Here is a 24,298-nt window from a genome sequence, read left to right as displayed (position 1 = left end):
TGGCCGTGAGGCCGGCCCTCCTCCGAGCTCTGAATCCTAATCAGCGCCCCTCCTCCAAGCAGCCAAACCCAGACTCCAACTTCCTCCCCCTACCCTGCCCCCGCCCCTCGCCGACTTAGGGATGGCAGCCGCTTCCTCCAGTGACTGTTACCTCAGTGCTCCCTTTTTGCTCTTTCAGCCCTGGAATACCCTCAATTACATTGTTACAATAACTAACACAGTCCCTAGTACCCAGAGTAGAGTTCTCTTCCCACCCTCTGGCCCCCACGTGTCCTACCAAGGCATCTCCAGTACGTGTCTGGCTCATCAGTCCCAGAGTTCTTGGTGAGGCAGACAGGAGGGATGTTCTGTGGGATGCTAGGATGACGACCCGTGGCCCGGGGACTGCAGAGAGCGAGCGTGTGTACGTGGCCCAAGGCAGGGCCGCGACGGTGTGCTGCCAGCTCGACCAAGTATCAACAGAACAAAGATTCCGGTGGTCCCTGCATATTGGCACTGGCCAGATCAACAACTACCTGCCACCTGCCAAGAGCGTACGTTCTGCTCTGGTAACCATGCCCTGCCAGGAACAGCAGCTGCAGCGGGGTCTCACCCACATCTTCAGTAAACCATACTCCTTAAGACCTGCCCACCTCTTCCCAGGTAAGTTAATGGGGTGCGCTAGGAACATCACCCCTGACTTTCCCGCGAGGAGACATCCTGCCTTTGGATTATGCCCTGGCAGGGAGAGGACACTCCAGGCCTTCCACCTGGCCCTTCCTACCGTGACGACCCTCACTCCACAGGTCAACGTGGCCATCCTGCCAGCCATTACGTCTATTTCAATGACATACTCAGGCACTGGGAAGATAACCACAGAGGGGCCTGTGGACCCATCCAGACAAACATTACCTAAGCACCTGATTGCCGTGGGCCCTCACTTTGACCAGACCAATGGCATCCTGGACCTCTGGGAATCAGCAACAGTGCAGATTAGCACCCCACCCCCAAAACAAAGAGCTGGTGCCTCCTTTTCCCAGGCAGGCAGCCCTGGTGTGCGTGGAGCAAGATGGTGCAGGGAGAGGAAAGTCACAGGCCTTCCTCCAGAGCCGAAGGCTCCCCTCCAGCCACGGACCCGAGTCTGTGAACCAGGCTTCATCTGGAAAATAGTTGCCTGGCGGTGCTCTCCCAACCCACTGTGACCAGGCTGGGTTTCTGGACCCTAACCGTTAGAACTCCGTCAAGGGAACATCCTAAGAGTTGTTTAGTTCCCACAGGGCCTTGGCGCCCAAGCAGGCCTAGAGGGTGAAACTTCTGTTCCAAAGGAAGCGCCTTAAGCCTCTAGAAAGCAACCCACAGCACTCTAACCACTTTATCTTTCCTGTGAGCTTGGGGACCAACTTGTGACGCCACGACACAGCTGAGGCCCAAGGCTGTCCACCAAGGTGCGGCCGGGGGTCCTGCCCAGGCTGGTGGCAGTGACACACCCCCTCTGGTCCACTGCACATCCCCTTCAAAATGCCACACAGGATGTACTTCTCATCTCCGGACACGATGAAGTTTTATTGTTTCCCGAAAGGATGCATTCTCAAATGTTCCAAAAAATACTTTATTCATTAAACAATATATCCATAATCTATAACATGATCCAAAAATACAGATATACATCTTTACATTATTTAATAAAAAGATTTACAATATTATCTTTCCTTTACAAAGAGAACATCAATAATTCCTTGAAAATACAATGTAACATTCATGTTAAAGCTGCATCATTTTGGATGAGATGTGGTATGATGAACACCACAGATACACACTAGGAAGGAACTTCACAGAACTCTCTCCTGAACGAGAACACTTTTCTTAGATGTCCTATTTTAAAATTCCTCTCGACACAGGTAATGAAGACCAACCACTGTTCACTGAAACTTGAGGAAAACCTGAAACCTTCCACGCCGTGACAAGTGTCCCAGCCCCGCACCAGGGCAGGCCCTGGCTGTGGCTACACGGGGAAGCTGCTCTTCAGACAGCGTTATTGCTCGAAGCGGTCCTCGCCAAGGGCTGCCAGCGATGGGTCAGGAGGCAGGACTGACACGCAGCTGGCCACTGTCCCCACACACCCCTGCAACTCCCTCACACCCACCCCGTCACTGCTGCCTGGGGCTGCGTCCGGCGTCTGCTGTCCTGGGCAGACGGGAAGCCACCCGGCTCACGTGGCCCTGCCAGCACCAGGTTCATGTCCACCTGCTCGGGGGCCCAGCCTCCAGTGGGGACAGTCACACAGGCCTCGGTGTATGCGTCCCAGCCACGAGCCCCACGAGCTTGGCCACAGGGGCGGGGGGGCTCAGTTTAACACCTGCTTTTATTGGTGCAGCACGAGTTCTCCTGCAGGAAAATGAGAGGATGTTTCTCCAACTGCCGACAGATAAGACAGCAGTGGAAACAAGGGAACGACTCTGCTTCTCCTCTGCACGAGAAACCTCTTCCCTCACAAGTAAGCCCCACGGCCACAGAGGGCCGGCACTCTCGCTCGCTCGCTCAGAAATGCTGCGACGCCCAGGGCAGCCTCCACCTAGGTGATGGTCGGGCGGGGCTCCAGAGCAGCCTCCAGCATCAGCCCCGGAGCCCGGCGAGCACCCTGATGAAGGCAGCAGGCCTCAGACGACACCGCAAGCGGCGTGGGCTCCAGCCGACCCCTCGGGCCAGGACGTTCCCGACCACATGGCCACCAAGTGTCTTCTGTCACGGGCAGCACTGGTGTTCGGGGAGGCCAGACAATGCTCCGGGGACTCTTTCTACTCTGCTCCTGTTTTCCTTTTTCTCCTAAGCTACGTGCATATTATTTTGGTGATATTATTGTAACCAGCAAAAAGTAAACACTAGAAACATACAAGCACAGAAACTTTAAAAAAAAAAAAAAAGGTCCACATGTGGGATGTTACACAGTGACAAGCAGGATGGTACCATCGGACTTTAAACAAAAGCTTAAGACAGAGAAGTCGGTCATCCTGCCTGGGAAACGACCGCGACCTCAGGAAACCAGGTGAGAATCCCAACTGAATCAGCCAGCAACCCACATCCACAAACACCATCGCTTTCCCGCAATAACAGCGGGTGTGAAGTGTTCACAGATGACGTGCAAATATTAAATTAGCTTCTAAAGAATCACCACAGCTTACTGTACTTACCTATCTTCTCCACAAAAACTGGTAAAAGGGGGAAGAAAAATTTTTTTTCCACATTTATTCCCCACAATCCTTAAACACCTGTATTAACAAAACCCTAAGTTATTAAATACCAACGCCCCTGGGTTTCTAGCCAATGCTGAGACTGAGGGTGCTGACAGCACTCGTCCGGACACGGCCCCCCTTCTCTGGGGCAGCAGAATGGCATCGGGTCTAGAAAGCCGTGTGGCTCCGGGATCCCCCAGGGACAAGCTGCAGCAGCGGCCGACCCCCTACTCCACCCCCGGCCTGAGACTGGACAGGCCACACGTGCTGAACCGACCTGCCCACGGTCATCTGGGATCAAGTGCCACTCCGTCAGCTCCCTCCAGAAAGGACAGAGTTGGACACGGGGCGCAGGCGAAGCCCCACTGGGAAGCTCAGACGCAGACCCCAGCCAGACCCCGCTTTCATCTGCTGAATATTAACTAATTCTGCGGGGAGTGGCCCCGTCTAGGACACAGCCTCACAGGTTCCCTTCTGCTTTCTTTCCTCTCCTTGGTGAATATTAGAAAATAGGAGGAGCATCTATAGTAACAAGGCCTCAGGAGGAAGCGGGTGTATCATTCCAGACGGCCTTCCTTATAAAGAAAACAAGGTTCGTCGAAATTGGGAATCTCAGCCCCAAGTTTGTCTCATGGACTTCTGGCCTGAACACAGAAGCAGGTTTCCCCTTCCGTAAATGCACGCCGGAGGCTCTCAAGTCCGAGGACACCTGCAGAAGTCACGCTTTCTGGACCATCATGACACACGGAATCAACACACCAAAGGTACGCAACCTCCCCCAAATGTTACCAAAAAGACGGTTCAAAGTCGGTTTGGTGAATGCTGTTTAAAGAGAAAGGACACTCTAGTTTCCTAGCTTCATCCAGAATTGCTATTGTGGCACAAGAAATTCACAAATCACATCACAAAATTGTCTCCTCGATCTAAGCTGCTCATCTGCTGTGCAAATGAACAGGTTTCAAATCAGCCCCTAGCGGCTTGGACTCACTCCATATTCACACAGACCACTATCTTCATGCTACCACGATAATTCATCTTCACAGTAAAAACGCCAGGAATTCCCAGGGAAACAGAACATCAGCCCGTCTGTTGGGCCGTCTCTTATCGTTCACTAATGGAGAGACGTTTACTCCAGAAAGTAAACCCCTCATGGAGGGAAGTGGGAGTCCAGACGAAAAGGCAGTGCACAGCGAAGCTGAGACCCCTGCCCACCCCGGGGAGAGCCGGCCCCTCCCAGGCTCGTCACCAGGCTCCACATGCACCGCTCTCAGTGAGGGTCAGAGGCGCCTGCAGTGGTGCCGGGCTCTCGGGGAGCAGCCCCGGGAAACCACAGACAGATGACCAGGGCTCACACCTCCAGCTGCAAAGCGATGGCAGTGTACCAGGCACGCACACCCCTCAAAGTCCTGGGGCCACTCGCTGTGACCGCCATGCTTGGGGCCAGGGGTCTCTACGAAAAGTCATGAGAATGGAGTCACTGTGGTAAGTCCCCTAGGGGCACTCCTCTGGGCAACAGGGCTCAGGTGGCTTCTTGTTTGTTTTAGGAAATATCCAGAATTACAACTGGCCATTGAGTTATTAAATATCATTGGAAACAAGGTCGTTTTAAAATGAAGATAAAATATTGCGACGTGAATGAAGGGATGTATTAACGTGCTCTTCGGGTCCGGGCATCCGCCTCTTCCTTACTTCTTCTTCCTCCTTTCCTGAACACACCGCGGACAGAACCTGTGATGAGAAAGGCACAGTGAGGGGCCCTTTGCACGTGGGCAGCCAGACCCCGTTTCCAGGATGGCTGGACGCTGCTGAAACGGCACCAGGACAGAGACCCACAAACGCAGAGAGCGCAGCCTTCCCATCGGGGAAAAGCCCCCACGCGGGCCATTCCATCCAGCACGTCTGTTCTAAAGTCGGTGGATAAGATTCGGGTCGGCGAGCAGCATGGTGCTTACACACGGGCATTCCTCTGGATCAAGCTCACGGGTCCTCCCTGTGCGATGACACCACCACTGGGACCGAACTGGAGGCGGGCAGTCGGGCGGGGCCCCTTAACCTGGCAGAGGAGCAGAGCCCCGCCCGCCCCACAGGGCTGAGCGGGCCCTGGTGGCCCTGGGCGAGCAGGTTCCAGAGCCAGAGACACAGGGGGCTGCTCTGGGTCCCTCCTGGGCCCTGGCAGCCCCGTAACAGAAGGGAAGCAGCTGATCCTGTGTGATGCAGCTGCCCCGGCCCCGGCCACCAGCACCTGGTCCAGGCCAGCGAGTGAGCCTGGCCCTGCCAGGCCCTGGGGTGGAGGGCAACGCTGCACCAGCGAGCACGGTGTGCAGACTCCCAGACACGGGCTCAGGTCTCAGACCTAGGCGGGAAGCAGCCTGCTCTCTGCCATCTCCCAGGGGAGCCCAGGGAAGTCGGGAGTTAGCAGCGGGCTGGGGCCGCGGCGCCCTGGCTTCCTGGCCGGCTCTGCGCGTCCCGCCCTGTTCCCAGCAAGTGGTGGGCAGACCCTCTCCTCCCAGAAGGAAATGATTTTCCAGTGCCTACTAGACTCTTCCACCCAGAAGTCCCACAAACAACTCAAACCCACCACGTCCCAGTCAAACTCAAATTGCCCTCCCCGCCTCCTGTTCCCGGGACTTCGCTTCAGCGCAGGTCAGCAAAACCAGATTTCTATGCACACTAAAGCTGCCGCTGCCCACTGAACACAGGACAGAATAGACGGCGCCATGACCCATGGCACGTCTTCTCGATGGAACGGAAAGCCCGCAGCACTAAGGGTGCCTGGCCTGCGCCTGGCCAAGACCTAGTTAACGTTCTTCGTCTTTCGTCAAAGCTCCCCGGGGAAGAACTCCTCATTCTCTGTTTGCATCTGTAATCATCTCTGCCTCACTCAACAGTCAGAATGGCCGTGGTTTGGGGGAACAGGAAGTGCAGGTCACCTTCGATCAAGGCAGGGGTTGGAGCGCCGACTCTTTGCACAGTCGACTTACAGTCGGCCGTCCATACCTGCAGTTCCTCCACACCGCAGATCCAACCCACTGGGAATCACGGAGCACAGCAGTATTTACCATTGAAAAATATCTGCATCTAAGCAGTTCAAACCCATGTTGCTCACGGGTCCCTACATTATGCAAACGTAATAAAAGCCACAACCCCGCGTGAGGCGGGTGGGTGTCCCCTGCAGCTCGGCCCCGGGGACCACGACCAGTGGCGGCAGGCAGGCCCCCAGCCCAGCCGCTCACCCAGTTCTCCAGGAAAGCCGGCGCCCATACTGACCATTTTCCTTTAGGCTTTGTGGTCAGGTCCACACAGGCGAAGTGAAACCACTCGATGGGGCACTGCAAGGCGAAGGAGGTGGTGGTCAGCCCCGCACTCCGGGTGCCACCCGGGCGCCACCCGCCCCAAGGACACCGCCCCAGGCCTCAGTGAGGCCCCACTCACATCCGGGTTGTCACAGCCGATCATCTCCCCGTAGGACACCTGGTGGCACAGGCAGTAGGTGGGTTCGTTTGGGTCCACGGGCATGTCCAGCACGTCAGAGGGATGCACCGACAGGATGGTATCGGTGAACTCCGACCTGCGCGGAAACAACAGTGGTGAGTGGGGGGGTAGAGGGACGAGCTGCCCCGGATGGCGCCAGACAAGGCCGTGCACGAAGGCGTGGGAGGGTGTCGGGGGGGAGGCGCTCACTACTCAGTGTCCAGACCAGTCCCCCCAGGGACAGGAACCATGCCCAGCCCCGGCCCCCCGCCCGATGGGGCCTGCTCCCCAAGCTCCTCCCCCAGCCTGGGTCAGCCCCCGCAGCATCCCGCGGCCTCTCCCCGGCCGGGGCAGGCACACGCCACCACCACCAGCGGACACCTGGCAATATCCGAGAACCCACCTGAGCCCATCCAGGCAGCCCAGGTGTCTGAGCAGCCCTGGCTCCGCCAGCTCGCCCGGCACCTCCCCCACAAGAAGGGCCACCGCCTCGCCGCGAGAGCCACAGGAGCCCCTGCCCCCCTCGCCCTGCCCTGGCCCTGACCCCCAGGAGCCCACCACCACCCACCCAGCTGCCCACTGTCAGCAGGGCCGCCCTCACCTACCCACGCCAGGGAAGCGGCCTGTCGCCCTGCACTCCCCAGCTGCCCTCTGGGCTCCACCCACAGCCCAGCCAGACCCCTGCACTGTCCACACCGCCCTCCGATCTGCTGCCTGCGGCTCTGCAGCGCACACAGGGAAGGGCTCGTGGAATCGACTCTCATGTGTTTCGTTATTTAAAACAAAACCCGTGAGCTCAGGCTGGTGTAGACAAACAGTATGTTCCCACCAGTACAGAAAGAAAACCCTCCCTCCCCCACCCCCACCCCCAAAATAAAAAGTACAGGCGCAGATTCAAATGCGCACTTGCTAACCAAACACAGCAAGTCACACGAGGAACACGGCAAAAGGAAAGCTAGGACGTGGCGGCCGCCGGGCCATCTGAATACACTGACCCGGAAGGAAACGAAGAAAATCTGGTCCCCAAAGGGATTCACTGCTCACGTGCTCCCTGTGCACCAGAGTCTAGAAACACGCTGTGCCTTTGCGACCTGCCTCCCGGCCCAGCGAGGTGCCCTGGCCGCACACCGTCCCTGACACAAGTATGCTCGGTGCCCATGCAGCTGCCATCCAGGGCCCTCCCTCTGTGTGGGCTCTGCTCTCCGTCTCTGGAAACGTCACGGAAACGCGTCCCGGCCCCTGTGCTTTCAAACTGCTTCAGGCACAGCCACGAGCAGGCCTTCGGGCTGGGGCGCTGTGTCACCGCCCGCAGGGTCCTGTCCTGCCGCCAGGGGCCTCCCTCCCAGGCGCCCCCCGGGGAATCCGTGCAAACCCCCGCGGCAGCCACCCACCAGCAGACTCAGGCCTCTCCTGCGGTGCTTCCCACCTCCGGCACAGACCTTGCCTCGTCTGCTCCGTGCGTTCTACTTGAGGCTCGACCACGCTGCACAGTTCCAGCTGCCGTGGCAGTAGGAGAGGCTGCAGGGCTTGTGGGGACCCCCCAGCGAGGACACCTCCAGCCAGCAAGCAGGCCTGGGACCCCGCACCACCGCTCCTCCAGTCTGACCTGGAGGGGGCTCCGGGGTGGGAGGGTGGAGGGAAGCGGCCAGGAGGTCACGGGGGCTGAGCCCACGAGGGCCCTTCTTGTTGGCCGAGCCCATCCCTGGGGCAGGCCAGGGCGACCCCTCAGGCAGCAGTGCTGCCCCTCGCTCCGGACCCCGGGACGTGGTGGGCACCCTTCACCAGCCACCCCAGGGAGCCCCACACGCTTCGCCCCCCACGCGCGTCCCAGGCGCTTCAGGACACGCCCCCCGACAGGCACGGCTACTCATCCTCAGGAGGAACGGCCCCCGCGTCCGCACGCAGATCCTGCCTGGCTCACGGGCTGTACAGACGGCAAGGACGTACCCGAGGTCTGGCGCTCGCCATTCGGGTGGCCCCCCTGCCTGGCCCCGCAGGGTGACAGGACCTGCCTCTGACCCTGGAACCGCATCACCCCAAGGCAGGCCGTGAAGCCACAGCACCGGCAGACGGGGTACATTGGCCCGCACCCGGCCCGTGGGTGTCCTGTCCTCTCCAGACACCGTCCCGGCCCCGTCCTGCCCCAATGGCCCCCGGGGACAGGGTGCCCCCGGTCACACAGCAGAGCGGGCCTTCAGGGCGGGCCTCAGCACCCCCGGCCCCCTCTGTCTGTAAACTGGGGCAGTCATGGCACCACCGCCCGGGGTGGCCGTGGAGAGGAAACGGTTCGCGCAGAAGCGCCGGGTCCAGCCTGACTTACCGAGGGCTCTGCCAACGTTGCCACCCCTGACTACCCCTTCTCACCTGCCGCTGCTGCGGCCAGCGCTACGAACAGCAGCCAGCGACATGCACGCCAGCCCCCTCAGTGAGGGGCAGCTGCGGGCCCGGCCGGCTCCAGTGCGTCCGCAGAGACGGGGTGAGACACCCGGGTCATCCCCGAGGTCTGAGCCACGGCCAGGCACGCACTCGTCAGGGAGCCTCCCACTGCACCAGGGAGCCAGGGTCTTGTCCCTCCAAGGGGGCTCATGGAGAGGAAAGGACACAGGAGAACACCTGCTCATCCCCAGAGGAGGCCGGCACGCCCCCAAGCCCTAAGCAGAAAGGAGCAGAAAGGCGCGGAACACTGCTGCCACCACGAGGTGGAAGACAAACCCGACAGTGAGGTCACACTTCAAAGACACTGGACAGCTGTGCAGTGACACAGGCAAGATGCCCTAGGGCTGAGGAAGAGGCAGCAGCCGAGGGAGCAGGCCATCCATCTCCCGTGCTCAGCCGAGGCCCGGAGGCCCACTGGGGACCACACCGACTCTGCAGCACCCCGGACACACGGCCGTGACCCTACAGTCCACTTACTGACCCTGGGGCCATGCAGAGGCTGCAGAGTGACATCCCTGGTCTCTGAGCAGCCAGCCTCCTCCTCCAGGCCTCCGCAGGAAGGAAAGCCAAGCACCGCCCACAGACAGCCACTGTGGCAGCAAAACAGACACTCTGGCTTCTCCGTCAGGAGCCGGGAGGCCCCCTGCCACCTTCGCCACCCCGCCCCAAGCCTGCTCCATCTGCCTGGACCAAAGAAGGGCAAGCCCTCTCCACGTGCCTCCAAGGCCAGACAACGAGACAAGTACATGACGTGAAAAAGCAGGAGTGGTAACCACAGGGAAGTGGGCAGACAGAAGCAGATGCAGAGACGACCCAGATGTTAAAATTAGCAGAGAAGGGCTTTAAACACACATTAGGAAGAAAACGTAAGTAACAGGGATGCAAATATGGAGACTTTTCAAAAAGGAACTAAAATCCGTAAAAAAGGAATCAAATGGGGGCTCCAGAATGAAGACTACAGTATATGCGGACTTACGGCAGGCCCTTGACCAAGGCGGGCCTGGAGTGCGTGAGCCCACTTACACACAGGTTTTCTTCAGTGAGTACACGCTACAGCGCTACGTGACCCGTGGTCGGATGAACCCTCGGATGTGGCACCTCAGACTCAGAGGGCTGCCTGTAAGGTGATACACGGACTTCCAACTGCATGGAGGGCTGGTGCCCCCAGCCCCACACTGTTCAAGGGTCACCTGTAACGTTTATGGCCTCATCCGTCTGCAACGGACACAGCCTAACTGTTCCCACACAGTCAACAAACATCCCCCATAAGGCAGATGCTTTCAATCACCTCTGACACAGGTCTCATGGCCCAGCATTAAATGTCCTGCCAGATCTACAAAACCGGCTTCAGTAAGAACACACACAGGTCAGTGCATTCCCCAGGATCCCCCTGCAGAGCAGACAAGAAGGAGACGCACCGTCTAAATGCTCAACAAAGAGGCTCTTGCGAGGGTTCACATCTCATCAGCAACATCCAGACTCTGGAGAACGCTACAAGCCAAACAGCGCAGGTCCTTCAAGAAGGAAAATTATGAAGAAAAGAAAGGGATGGAGAAAAACTTACGCATTAAAGAAACTTTACCTAAACAAAGACCCTGACGAAATAACAGGTACTGAACTGCCCTCCTACTATGAACAAGTAGAAAACTGGACAAGACACCTGAAGTAGGAGTTACCAGACACTACACAGAAGGCAGCACAGGACAGCGATCCTGAGAAGGTAAACGAGCCAGGTGAGACCTATGACCTTCTCAGCTTTCTGCCCGGAGGTACTTTCCACACGCCAGTCCTTAGAGAGGAGCAAAAGCCTGCATGTCTAGGAGGGAAAAACCAAAGCTCAGGGAGGGTGGGGCTGCTGGAACTTGGGGGCAGGGTGCTGGAAAGGAGGAAGCTAGAGGAAGTGCACTCCGGAAATCTGCAAACAGATCCATTCGAGTTTTTAGCTAAAGATTAAGCTGCCCGTGCACGGACTGACAATCCACAAGGCCAGGCAGAGAATACCAGGGACCCGTGAGCTGAACAATTCCCAGAGCTCACACGCAGCCTGGGCAACATTCAAGTTCCAACCAGCCAGCATGGAGAGACCTCGTCAAACACCAAATACATTCAGAGGAGAACACAGAAGGGTCACACCTTAGCAGGAGGGTCTAACCAACCCTAGAGTAAAGGCTGCTCTAACCTAGGGGTTGGCAAAATACAGCCTGCAGCTGGCTGCCTTTTCTACAATAAAGTGTTAATGAAACACAGTCCCATCATTCATCTACACACTTTCTGTGGATGCTTTCAATATTAAACAGCAGAGTTGAGTGGTCACAACAGAGACAATATGGCCCACAAGCCTAAAATATTTACTATCTGGCATATTAAGAAAAAGGCTTTTTTTAACCAACGTTAAAAATGTGCCTACAAAGGATCAAGCTGCTCCACAGGTGATTAAACTAGTGACAAAAATTTAAATGAATTTTTAAAATTCAACACCCGTTAAACGAAGACAACAAAATCCTGATATTCAACCACATAACACTGACACTGTCTTAACAATGAGTCAAAACTTACTAGATGGGGGCTTCCCTGGTGTTGCAGTTGTTAAGAATCTGCCTGCCAATGCAGGGGACACGGATTTGAGCCCTGGTCCGGGAAGATCCCACATGCCGCGGAGCAACTAAGCGCGTGCACCACAACTACTGAGCCTGCGCTCTAGAACCTGTGAGCCACAACTACTGAAGCCCGCATGCCTAGTGCCTGTGCTCTGCAACAAGAGAAGCCACCGCAATGAGAAGCCCACGTACCACAACAAAGAGTAGCCCCCGCTCGCAGCAACTAGAGAAAGCCCACACGCAGCAACAAAGACCCAATGCAGCCAAAAGTAAAATAAATTAAATAAATAAAAATTTAAAAAAATGCTAGATGGACTTCCCTGGTGGCACAGTGGTTAAGAATCTGCCTGCCAATGCAGGGGACATGGCTTCAAGCCCTGGTCCGGGAAGATCCCACATGCTGCAGAGCAACTAAGCCCATGCGCCACAACTACTGAGCCTGTGCACCACAACTACTGAAGCTCGTGCGCCTAGAGCCCATGCTCCGCAACAAGAGAAGCCACCACAATGAGAAGCCCGTGCACTGCAACAAAGAGTAGCCCCTGCTCGCCGCAACCAGAGAAAGCCCATGTGAAGCAACGAAGACCCAATGCAGCCAAAAATAAATTTTAAAAAAATTACTAGACATGTGAAGGAGGAGGAAAATGTGATTTACAACCAGAGAAAAAGCAGTCAACAGAAACAGACCTGCCAAACTCATCAAAATGTATGCATTAAATATATACTGTTCTTTATATATCAATCATACCTTAATAAAGCAGCTTTAAAACAACAACAAAAAGAAATAGACCTGGAAATGACAGAATCAGAAGAGAAAGTTTTTTAAAAAGCTGTTGTAAAATGATATATTCAAAGATATAAAGGAAAATATATGTGTAATAACAGAAATGGCAAGTATATAAAAAAAGAAACAGAACTTCCTGATAAGAAAATTTCTTAAATCAAAGATTCACTAAAGGAGATTAAGATTAAATTAGACAACAAGGAAGAAAAGACTTGAAGATAAAGTAATAGAAACTATCCAAATGGAAGTGTAGAAAGAAAATTTCTGACAAAATAATAAGCAGAGCCTCAGTGATCTGTAGGAAAATATCAAGCTAACACACATATATGATTGGAGTCCCATAAAAAGGACAAAAAAGAGCAGAAAAAAAATTTGAAAAACTGGCTGAAAAATTACAAATTTGATGCAAACTATAAACTAACAGTTCCCAGAAGCTCAATGAGCTCCAAACAGCAAACACACAAAAAACACACACGAGGACACATCATAATTAAGTTGTTAAAAATCAAGTTGCTGTGGACTTCCCTGGTGGAGCAGTGGTTGAGAATCTGCCTGCCAATGCAGGGGACACGGGTTGGAGCCCTGGTCCAGGAAGATCCCACATGCCGTGAAACAACTAAGCCCTGCACCACAACTACTGAGCCTGCGCTCCGGAGCCTGTGAGCCACAACTACTGAGCCTGCATGCTGTAACTACTGAAGCCCGTGCACCTAGTGCCCATGCTCCACAACAAGAGAAGCCACCACAGTAATAAGCTGCGTACCGCAACGAAGAGCAGCCCCCGCTCGCCACAATTAGAGAAAGCCCGCGTGCAGCAATGAAGACCCAACACAGCCAAAAATAAATAAATAAAACAAATAAATTTTTTAAAAAATCAAGTTGCTAAATGGAAACCTTAGAAGCAGCAAAAATAAACAAAGCCACTTATATACAGAAGAACAAAGATAAGAATTACCACTAATTTCTCATCAGAATCAATGCAAGATGGAAAACAACAGGACATCTTTAGTGATGAAAGAAAAAAAGAAGTCAACCTGAAACTTTATATCCAACAAGAATATCCTTCAAAGATGGAAGTGAAATAAAGATATTTTCAAAGAAACAAAAACAGAAAATTCATCACCATCAGCAAACCTGCACTGTAAAAAATGTTAAAGAGGGCTTCCCTGGTGGCGCAGTGGTTGAGAGTCCACCTGCCGATGCAGGGGACACGGGTTCGTGCCCTGGTCCTGGAAGATCCCACATGCCGCAGAGCAGCTGGGCCCGTGAGCCATGGCCACTGAGCCTGCACGTCCGGAGCCTGTGCTCCGCAAAGGGAGAGGCCACAACAGTGAGAGGCCCGTGTACCGCAAAAAAAAAAAAAAAAAAAAAATGTTAAAGAAAGTTCTTCAGGCAGAAGAGAAATGATACCAGATGGAAATCTGCATCTACATAAAGTGAAGGGCATTGGAAATGGTAAATATATGGACTAACTATAAAACTTTTTCTCATATTTTAAAATGTTTAAGATAAGCAATGATTTAGACCTAAAACAATAACAACAATATATTCAGAGACTTATGTCATACGTAGAAGTAAAATTTTTGATAATAGCACAAAGGACAGGAGGCAGAAAACAAAAGAATACTCACGTAGGCTCTTACATTAAACATGAAATAGTACAATATTATTTGAAATTCTTTGTGATAAGTTAATGAAACAGGGTATACACACTTGAATAGTCCTTAAAATGGAATACTGAAGAAATTCCCTGGTGGTCCAATGGTTAGGACACAACACTTGCACTGTCAGGGACCTGGTTAGATCAGGGAACTAAGATCCCACAAGCCATGCTGTGCAGCCAAAAAACAAAAAACAAAAAAATAAATAAAATGAAAACTAAGACTTCTTTGAGATACCATTGACACCCACTTAAAAAAAGTGGAATACTGAAAAAATACATGATTAATCCAAAAGAAGACAGGAAAAGAACAGATGGGACAAGGAGACAACTAATAGCAAGATAGTAAATTTAAATCCAACCATATCACTAATTACATTAAATCTGAATAGTCTAAACAGTGCAATGAAAAGAAGGAAATTTTCAGACTAGATAAAAAAGCAACACTCAATTATTTGCTGCTTTCAAGAAACTCACTCTAAATACAAAAACACAAATGTGGTGAAAGTAAAAGAATGAAAAAGGGAAAAAACACACCATGTAAAAACTCACTGTAAGACACTTGGAATGGCTATAGTAATATTAGACAAAACAGACTTCAAAACAAAGAAGGACAACAAAATAAATAATGATAAAGGAGCCCATTATTTTTAAAAAACCTAAATGTGTATGTACCTCCAAGTAACAGAGCTTCAAAATATATGAAGCAGAAACTCACAAAGCAGGGGGAGAAATAGACAAGTCCATGTCTAGAGTTGGCGACCTCAACACTCTTCTCTCAGTAATTTATACAAGTAAACAGAGTATCTGTCAGGATACATAAAACTTGAACAGTGCTGTCAACCAAGTTATATAATTGACATCCACCCAACAACAGTAAGATACACATTGCTTTCAAGTATATATGGAACATTCAGAAAAACAGACCATAAACCATAACCTAAAACTTAATCACTTTCAGATAATTTCAATTACAGAAGTTCTCTGATCACAGCAAAATTAAATTAGAAATTGAAATTAGAAAGTTACCTGGAAAATCTCAAATTATTTGGGAGCTGAGAAACATACTTCTATATAAGCTACGGGTCAAAGAAAAATCACAAAAGAAAATTTTAAATATTCTGAATGGAATAAAAACAAAAACATAACATATCAAAATTTGTGTGACGCAGCTAAAACAGTAATTAGAAGAAAGTTTATAGCTTTAAATATTTATATTAGAAAAGAAGGGAAGTATGAAAATCATACTAAGCTACTAAGCTACTTCTACCATAAAAAGCTGGAAAAAGAAAAGCAAAATAAATCCAGGCTAAGTAGGGGGACAGAAAGAATAAAGATATTAGCAGAAGTAAGCGCAATAGAAGACAAACAGTAGAGAAAAAAACTCAATGAAACCAAAAGCTAGTTTTCTGAAAAGATCAAGGCAAAATGAGAGAAGACATAAATCATCAATTTCAGGTCTAAAAGAGTGAGCATCAGCACAGAACCTACAACATCAGAAGAATAATAAAGGAATATTATGAATAACTTGATGTCAGTAAGTGTGACAACTTACACGAAACAACAAATTCCTTGAAAGATGTAGATTACCAAAACTGACTCAAGAAGAAATAGAAAGGTTGACTAGTTCTATAACTTTAAAGAAGTTGAATACAGCATCAGACTGTATACTTAAAATGAAAACATTTTATTGTTATGTAAATTATTCCTTAATGAAGTTAATCTAAAAGGTTAAAAAAAAAAAGCAACAAGACTAAACTATAGGGTCCAGGAGTGCACTGTGTCAGGGACAAAACTACAAAGACAGAATGGAAGTGAACACCCTGTCTGTGTGGGTCGTGTGTGTCTGGAGCTGAGGAAGTGGTGATTCTGAAGGGGCACAGGGAAGGGCCCCCCAGGGAGCGTTAGTCACCGGCCAGGCAATGATTACAAGGAGGTGCCTCTTACAGTAATTCGTTAAACCACACGTTTGTTGTGTGGTCTTCTGCATCTGTGCATTACTTTACAATACAAAGACACTATTTGGGGTTTGTTTTTTTTTAAAGATAAAAGTTTAAACACTAGGTTTAAGAACCAAAACTTTTCTTTTGTCGAAAACTAACTCTTCTGAACTCTCCCCATAACTGTCAGAATCATCTCCACAGAAGCCACTTGGCATTTTAGCATCTCCTATGAAGCAATGTTACACTATCTTGGAGGATGAAGCATCCCATTCATATTCTATGAAGCTATCTTGGCGGGTAGGGGGTAGCGAGTGAGAGAGTACTTTAAATGAAATATTCTGAAGTTCAAGTTAAATGACATGGATATTTAATAAATGCAGTCACACAATTTAAAAATGAATACATCTAAAACATGTATTTATATATAAAATGATCAACAGATGTGTATTCAACTACTAGGAAGTGGCTTAGCTTGAACCGCACCAAACATCACCGTGTCTCTTAAGAGGCAGGGCACGCAGTGGCTAAGAGAATGGGTTCTGGAGTCAGACCGCCTGGTGCAAACCCAGGAGCTCTGAAGCCTCGGTCTCCACGACTGCAACACTGCTCCCTCAAGTTGCCGTGAGGACCAACTGACCCGACACGGGCAAAGCAGGAAGAGCTGCAGCACACCTGGCACGGGCAAAGCAGGAAGAACTACAGCACACCTGGCATGGGTAAAGCAAAAAGCTACAGCACACCTCGCACAGGTAAGCACTTCCTCAGCCTTAGCAGTCACCGGTGTTTCCATCCTGAGCAAATACCAATGGTGTTCTTCAGGGAAAAAGAGAAAAAAAGCACCTCTCACCCTCCTTTATGCTTCTTCTTCTTTGGGGTGTCTTCTTCTGAGGTCCTCCTGCCACGACCCCGGGAGCCCCTCTTTTCTTTCTGACCTCGACCTTCTGAAACAATAAAGACCACAACTTTGTTCACAGATTTCAGTGAAGCAGGACAAGATTTACCCAAATATGATATTTACCATAATGTTCCTAATACACTTATCAGACAAAATTCTTCAGAACTCCATAGTTAACAATAACAAAATGAAGAAAAATTAACAGACTTGCTTTTTAGCCCCCGTCCTCCAGAGCTTTCGAAGTCGCTGCCCTCCATCTTGTCCTTCAGGTCCGCCTCGAAGCGAGCCAGGTCCGCATCAAGCCTCCGGATGTGCTTATCCACCTACACAGAAGGATGCTCACACATTCCGTTCGAAACTCAGAGCAAAACGCCTCAGGGTCACAAATGCTCCTGACATCAAGCAGAAAGCACTGTCTGGCCCTTAAATTGAGTCTAGAAGTAACAACACTCTGCTAGAACAAGGCCTGCTATTTCCAACTTGATGCAAGGGTCTTTTTTCCCCACATTCTGTTCCCCATTAACAGAATAAATCCTACTCAGGGAAAAAACCTTGAAGGCAGGCAACAATGAGAAACAGAGCCGTAAGATGCAATGAAGTAAAGGGCTGAGGACCTTGGATACTAGATCCTGACGTAAAATGTGAAGAGCTATAGGTTCGTCAACAGAAAATGACATTTGAAGATGGAGTTCAGGACGGAGCTGGAAGGAAGGACCGCACAGAACTGCCCGTGACAGAGGGGATGCTCCTGTAGCTAAAAGGACGTCACAGCACCAGCTGGCTGGTGACAGCCGTCCAACACCGTCCATCACGGCCCCCGACTGGAAATGAACCACAGTCCTAAGCTTCATTACACGTCAGAGAGAAAACGGACTGTCTTAAGGACGTTGATCACACCTAACTCCTTGGAAGACAGGCTGATTACTCAAAGGATTTAGCACTTTGGAGCATCGAAGTCCCAAACATAAGCATTAAGGTCTCCTCCTAGAGGATTCTTTCTCAAACACAACTAATTTCAGGCTTTAAAAAAATCACTGTTTAGGGCTTCCCTGGTGGTGCAGTGGTTGAGAGTCCGCCTGCCGATGCAGGGGACACGGGTTCGTGCCCCAGTCCGGGAAGATCCCACATGCCGTAGAGCGGCTAGGCACGTGAGCCATGGCCACTGAGCCTGCGCGTCCGGAGCCTGTGCTCCACAATGGCAGAGGCAACGGCAGTGAGAGGCCCGCGTACCGCAAAAATAAATAAATAAATCACTGTTTAGGGCTTCCCTGGTGGTGCAGTGGTTGAGAGTCCGCCTGCCGATGCAGGGGACACGGGTTCATGCCCCGGTCCAGGAAGATCCCACACGCCGTGGAGTGGCTGGGCCCGTGAGCCATGGCCGCTGAGCCTGCGCGTCCTGAGCCTGTGCTCCGCAACGGGAGAGGCCACAACAGTGAGAGGCCCGCGTACCGCAAAAAAAAAAAAAAAAAAAAAAAAACCACTGTTTTATTGGGGGAGGCAAGGACGGGAGCCTCACTACACGACCTCATGTGCGTCGCAGAACGGCTTTGTGCCACCTTGCAAACCCCAAGAGAAGCGGAATTGAAAGGAAATTGGACAAACCAATTCTAGGACTTTACCTAAAGCTGACAAAAACAAGCATTAAAAGTACATATAAATGAACAAGCAAAACGGGCACAGGACACAAGACCACAGAAATGGTCCCAGGACGAGGACTCCTCCAACGTGCACTTTCTCTAGCGGCATCGCTCTATCGCTGCCCGGCCTCCACCTCGACGCCCCTCGACGCCCCGTTTCCCGAGCAGCCTCCCCCTTGCTGCGTGAAAGCGAGGAGCGCGTCAGAGGGGAGGCCCCGCCCCCGCCCCGCCCCCCCCCTCACCATCTCGTAGGTCTGCATGGCCAGCTGCACCTTGTCGTCGCTGTACTCCCTGCACTTGCTGTAGGCGCTCTGGATCCTCTGCAGGTGCTCCACGCGCTGACCCGGAGACAGAGTCTTCACCGTGGAGATATACTCTGCAGCCAGGATGTCGATCTCGGCTTTCTTGTCTGATAGAGTAATGGGCGAAAAGCCAGGACACGCTCACCAGACTGGCAACCAATAAAGCCTGACAACGACAAGTGCCAGCAAAGAAGTGGCTGGCCCACTGGCCGCCGGTGGCGGGCACCGCCTTCCCAAACACTCTGGATCAGCGAGACAAGCAGACACCCCGACCAGGGCAGTGCGCCCACGACAGTCCCAACGTATGACGCTGCCCCAGCAAGGGTTCATCGTGCCCTCTTGGACTCTCAAGTTTGAAGAGTCCATTTATTATTGTTTGAATAATAAATGATGTGCTCACCTTACCTATGACCCGGCAGGCTACTCTCAGGTACATACCCTAAAGATTTAGAGGCCAGGGCACACATGGGAAAACATTCATGACTGCAGATAACAGAAAACAACCCAAACGTCCAATCTACAGTAAAACAGATAAATAAGCTGTGGTCCGTTCACACAACAGAACGCTACCCAGCAACAAAAAACCAAACAACATCGGTTAATCCCACAAAAGGTGGCACTGAGCGAGAAAAGCAAGACACAAAGGAAAACACACTGTATGATTCCATTGATGTTAAAGGCAAAGACAGACGCAACTCTTAACTCTTTGGTTTAGAGAGGTGAGAAAACCATTCTTGCAGGTGAAAACTCAGGGTGTACCCCTGGGGAAGGGGGGCCCGCTCATGAGGATCACACGGGCCCCCAGGCACTAGAGGCTCCATTTCTCCATCTGCAGAGAGGTTCTCCGCGTGCTATTTGCTAAGCAATCTACAAATGTTTATGCTTATTTCTGAATACAAATGCTTTATCTCACCATAAAAGAAACCTCTGCATTCACTAGTCAGGAAGCTGTTCCTTAGTGAAAAACCACAGCTATTCCAATCTTGCAAACATGTGCCCAGCACGATGAGTGAAAAAGTGCCCATACCCAAGCACACCACCATGAAATGTAAAACCTCAGGGATAAAGAGAAAAGCCTAAAAGCTTCTAAACAGGAAAGGAAAAAAAAGATCACATATTCAAAGGATGAGAAACCCAAATGACATCAGACTTCTCAACAGCAACACAGAAGCTAGGAGACAATGCAGCAACGCCTGCCACATTCTGGGGGAAATGCCTGTCAATCTGGAATTCTATACCCAGCCAAACCATTCACTGCTGCATTTTCAGACATGCAATGGTATAAGAAATTTACCCTGCCGTAAATTTCTTTCTGGAAGCTCCCAGAGAAAACGCTCCTCTGAAACAAATGGGCAAATCAAGAAGTAGTATGTTTACAGCCTAGGAAACAGGGCTCCATGCCGAAGAGGAGCAAAGGGAGAGCCTAGGAAGACCTAGGGCAAGGCGTGCGCGGCAGGCCCGGAAACTGTCGGCCCGGACGGGACCGCAGGACAGAGGCTCCAGGAGAGGTCTCCATGCAGAGCACACACAGAACTGGCAGGTAACCTGGTGCAGCAGGCACCCTGAAAACGAGGAAAACAAAACCAACAAGAAAAGCAATTAAGAACTCCAAGAAAAAGACAGTTACTCCAAACAGGGCATGCGAGCATAGCATATGGTAAACTACCGACACAGCAGCCCAGGAAAGAAACAGCATCACTGGACAGCACAGCATCACCACAGTTCAAATTCTAGTCCATTACACCCAGGAGACAGGGGGAGGGAGCTGTGTGCGCATGAACCGAGCAGGGCACAACTGGAGACGTAAGTCTTCACTTTTTGTAATAACTGAATAGATAAAGTCTAAAACCAAAAGGAAATAAAGTAAGAAATAGCAGCAAAAATGAACTGTTTAGAAATAGGGAGTTAAATACCAAAAGATCTAAAAGGACTAACTGTTTAAAATAGGTACACAGTTTGAAAATAGAAAATCTTTTAAAGGAAAGAAAAGGTAACAAATATTTTGACTGCGGGAGGGGATGACGATTATAAAGATGTGACATGGAGATGTGTAGGGACACAAGGGACTAAGTTTACTTTAAAGACCCAGCACTAGGGGCTTCCCTGGTGGTGCAGTGGTTAGGAATCCACCTGCCAGTGCAGGCGACAGAGGTTTGAGCCCTGGTGCAGGAAGATCCCACACGCCACGGAGCAACAAAGCCCATGTGCCACAACTACTAAGCCTGCGCTCTAGAGCCTGTGAGCCACAACTACTGAGCCCACAAGCCACAACTACTGAAGCCCGTGTGCCTAGAGCCCGTGCTCCACAAGAGAAGCCACCGCAATGAGAAGCCCACACACCGCAACGAAGAGCAGCCCCTGCTCTCCACAACTAGAGAGAAGCCCGCGCGCAGCAACAAAGACCCAACGCAGCCAAAAAAAAAAAGAGACTCAGCACTCTCTCTGACATACTACCCAACACCTGCGGCCCAGGCTGGACAGCAGCCCCACTGCCCCAGGTCCCTGGAAGACCAGTACACTACCCCCTGGATCCCGGTGCTCCGCTCCTGGACTTGGGGAGCTGCTCCCCACACCCTGGCTCTTCTGAAAGGTCTGAACCCACCTTCTGTCCTCTGGTCCAGCTCTCGCATCAGCTGGAAGTTCCTCTGAAGCTCACAGGGTAGGTTCTCAATACCTGAAACACAGACACATGCTTCTCAACAGCAGGACAAAACCCCACCTTCCAAGCTTCATACTTCAAGGCTACAAACAATAAGCCCACTCCGGCTTCTGTTTCTCTTAGAGTTTGGAGAGCAGAAGAATCAAGGTATCTTTTTTCAGGGACACGAGTCCAACATTAAAGACAGTGGGGAATCCAGCCCTCCCCTATTTCACACTGGTAATCGGCTGACGTGCTTCAGAACTTGTCAGAAACTCGAGAAGCTAGAGGCGAACAGAGGGCAGAGGGAGGAAGGTGCCTGTGCGACTCTCCCACCGCAGACCCCAGGCCGCTCCTCCCGGGCAGACGCCCCACAACAGAGAACAAGCCCAAACCCCGGGGTCCTCCTTGCTCTCCTCCCACTCTACTCTGAACTCAGGGCATTGGGCGGTGCCCACCAGGGCTGTGCGGTAGAACTTTATGCCAAGACAGAGCCTCCCGACACAGCACGCACTGGCCACACGGGGCTACTGAGCACCTGACATGGGGCCAGTACAACTGAGGGACTGAACTTCTCATTTTACTTGAGTTTATTTAAAATCAAACAGACCGTGCGGGACAGCAGAGGTAAGGACCCTGCCCTACACTGCTCTCCTGTCCGCACGGCCGGGCTCCTGGTCCAGGCCAAGCTCCCCACCTGCCCGCAGCCAGGACGGGCCCCCTCCACAGATGACCGCTCCAAGAGCTCTGACTGTACAAAGCTGCTGCGTAAGCCCCAGGGCTTCCCAGCTCACACAGAGAGCGGGACAGACCCACCCATGGCCTCCCCGTGGGCTCCCCTGCTGTCCTACCAGGGCTCTCAAGACAGTGCCACCCCTGCACTCTCAGACCTGCTGGGCTCCTTTGTGACCTTTAAACTTTTGTGAACTTTTAAAAACTCTATCTCTCCCATTTGAGAGCCAGTTCCAGGAAAACAGGGATCATGTCTGCTTTCTTGGCACACAGCAGGTGCTCAGGGAGTGAGCAGGGGCCTCCGTCCGCAAGCCTTCACATGGGTGTCCCTCACAGGACAGGAATCGTGTTCCTCAGACCCTCCTCCTGGGGCCCCCTGGGCAGGCACCGGGTCAGAGGAGGGCAAGCCACAGCACCCAGAACAGGCACCTGGGTGTAGGTCTCTCCAGTGACGATGGTGGGGAAGCCCCTCCCTCCACGGTGCTCTCCGGCCCAGGACGCTGTGCTCAGGTTGGGCCATGCCTGGGAGACCCCCTTGGGGAGGGCTGGATCCCCACTGCCTTCCCCGGAGCCGGGGTTCACTCCCTACTCTCAGCAACCTCGGTTGGGGGTCTGGGCGCCCAGGCCCGGATGAGTGAAAATCCCCAGTGCAGCACAAGGCTCCAGAGTTACCAGGCAAAATCCCCACCAGCCCGCATCCCCAGGCTATGCCCCCGCCAGTGCCAGACTGGAGTCGGACCGCAGAGCTCAAACGTGGGATCGCCACTCTCCAGTGAGTGACCTTGACAAGCTACTTAGCCTCTGACGCAGCATCACCCACGCTGTGAAATGCGGCAAATAACCACCTGCTCAGGAGTCCTCCAGAGGGTGCAACCTGTGGCACGCCTCGGGACGTTGGCCCACTCTGATGACCACTGCCTTGAACATCCTACCCACACGTCTAAGTACCGCCCCCAACCCCCTGCGCAAAGACAGGTGCCCTCAGAGACCCTCCGCGCCATCATGCCTTGCAGATGCACGAACTGAGGCTTGGAAGCGGACTCCCAGGTCACAGCACAAACAGGCACAGAACCCAGAACCCTCAGGCCCTGGGCCCCCCAAACCCGGCCCAGAGTCCCAAGGGACTGAGACTCGACCACCTTAGTGGGTCACCGCGGTGGGGGCGGGTCCGGGAATGGGCGGGACGGGACTCGGAGGGGCGGGGCCTAGACAGAGAGGGCGGGGCCAGGGCGGAGAGGGCGGGCCCGACGACGAAGTTGGCGGGGCCTAGTGAATGAGGGGCGGGGCCCAGCCAAGGAAGACGGGTCCTAGGGACGAGAGAATGGGGCCTATGGCGAAAGTGGGCGGGGCTGAGCCTGGGAGGGTGGGGCCGAGCCGCGTTGGCCCCGCCCAGCACCCGCCGGCCCCCGCCCCGCCGTGACGCACCTGGAATTGGCGCGGCCGTGACGGCGGGACCCCGCGCCGCACCCCCAGTGCCCCTCCCACGTGGGCCCTCCCGCCCCGCGCGTGCCTCAGCCCCTCCCGCCGCCTCCGGGCCGTCCCGCCGCCCCCACGTGCCCCGGGGTCCGCACGTGGAGCCTAGTGCGCGGGGCGAGGGGGGACGCGGCGGGGGCGGCCCGGCCAGGGCGGTGGGCCTAGGGGGCGCGGGGGCCGCTTACTGTCCAGGTAGTGCTCCAAGTACATGGCGGTCGCCATCTTCGTCCGCGGCCGCGCTCTGGGTCTGCGCGGGCGGTGGCCCCGCGAGAGGCGGAGGCGGGGCCGGCGTGGTCACTATTAATGAGCCCCGCGCGCTGATTGGTCGCCTTCAGGGGCGGGGCGCCGTCTGAGCCCGCCCCACGGCTTCCGGTCGGGGCCGCGCGAGGTGTCGCGCGGGAGCTGGGCGGTCCCGGCGGGGCGGGTGGAGCAGGTGTCTGGTAGCGGGGAGGTGGAGCGCGTCCCGACCCCGAGGAGGAGCGGCCTCCGGGGCCCCGCGGACCCAGACTCCTGCTATTCCG

At 52.9% G+C, this 24,298-nt stretch overlaps 1 protein-coding gene across 1 annotated transcript; it reads right to left on the bottom strand.

Annotated features, from left to right (window-relative positions):
• Positions 1 to 3,703: 3,703 nt before the first annotated feature.
• On the bottom strand, positions 3,704 to 24,033 carry ING5 (inhibitor of growth family member 5). The gene is made up of 8 exons (XM_082841064.1): positions 23,963 to 24,033; positions 21,537 to 21,608; positions 18,875 to 19,041; positions 17,207 to 17,318; positions 16,948 to 17,041; positions 6,642 to 6,777; positions 6,477 to 6,538; positions 3,704 to 4,937 (listed from the first exon to the last, which is right to left on the bottom strand). Exons 1-8 carry the CDS (start codon positions 23,997 to 23,999, stop codon positions 4,895 to 4,897), a joined length of 723 nt encoding a protein of 240 aa, XP_082697190.1. The 5' UTR covers positions 24,000 to 24,033; the 3' UTR covers positions 3,704 to 4,894.
• Between the last annotated feature and the right edge of the window lie 265 nt (positions 24,034 to 24,298).

This window comes from Leucopleurus acutus (assembly GCF_964270905.1).
Source record: "Leucopleurus acutus genome assembly, chromosome: 6".
Taxonomy (NCBI): domain Eukaryota; kingdom Metazoa; phylum Chordata; class Mammalia; order Artiodactyla; family Delphinidae; genus Leucopleurus; species Leucopleurus acutus.
The sequence above is the reverse complement of the archived record's forward strand: the minus strand, read 5'-3'. Positions and strand labels throughout refer to the sequence as shown.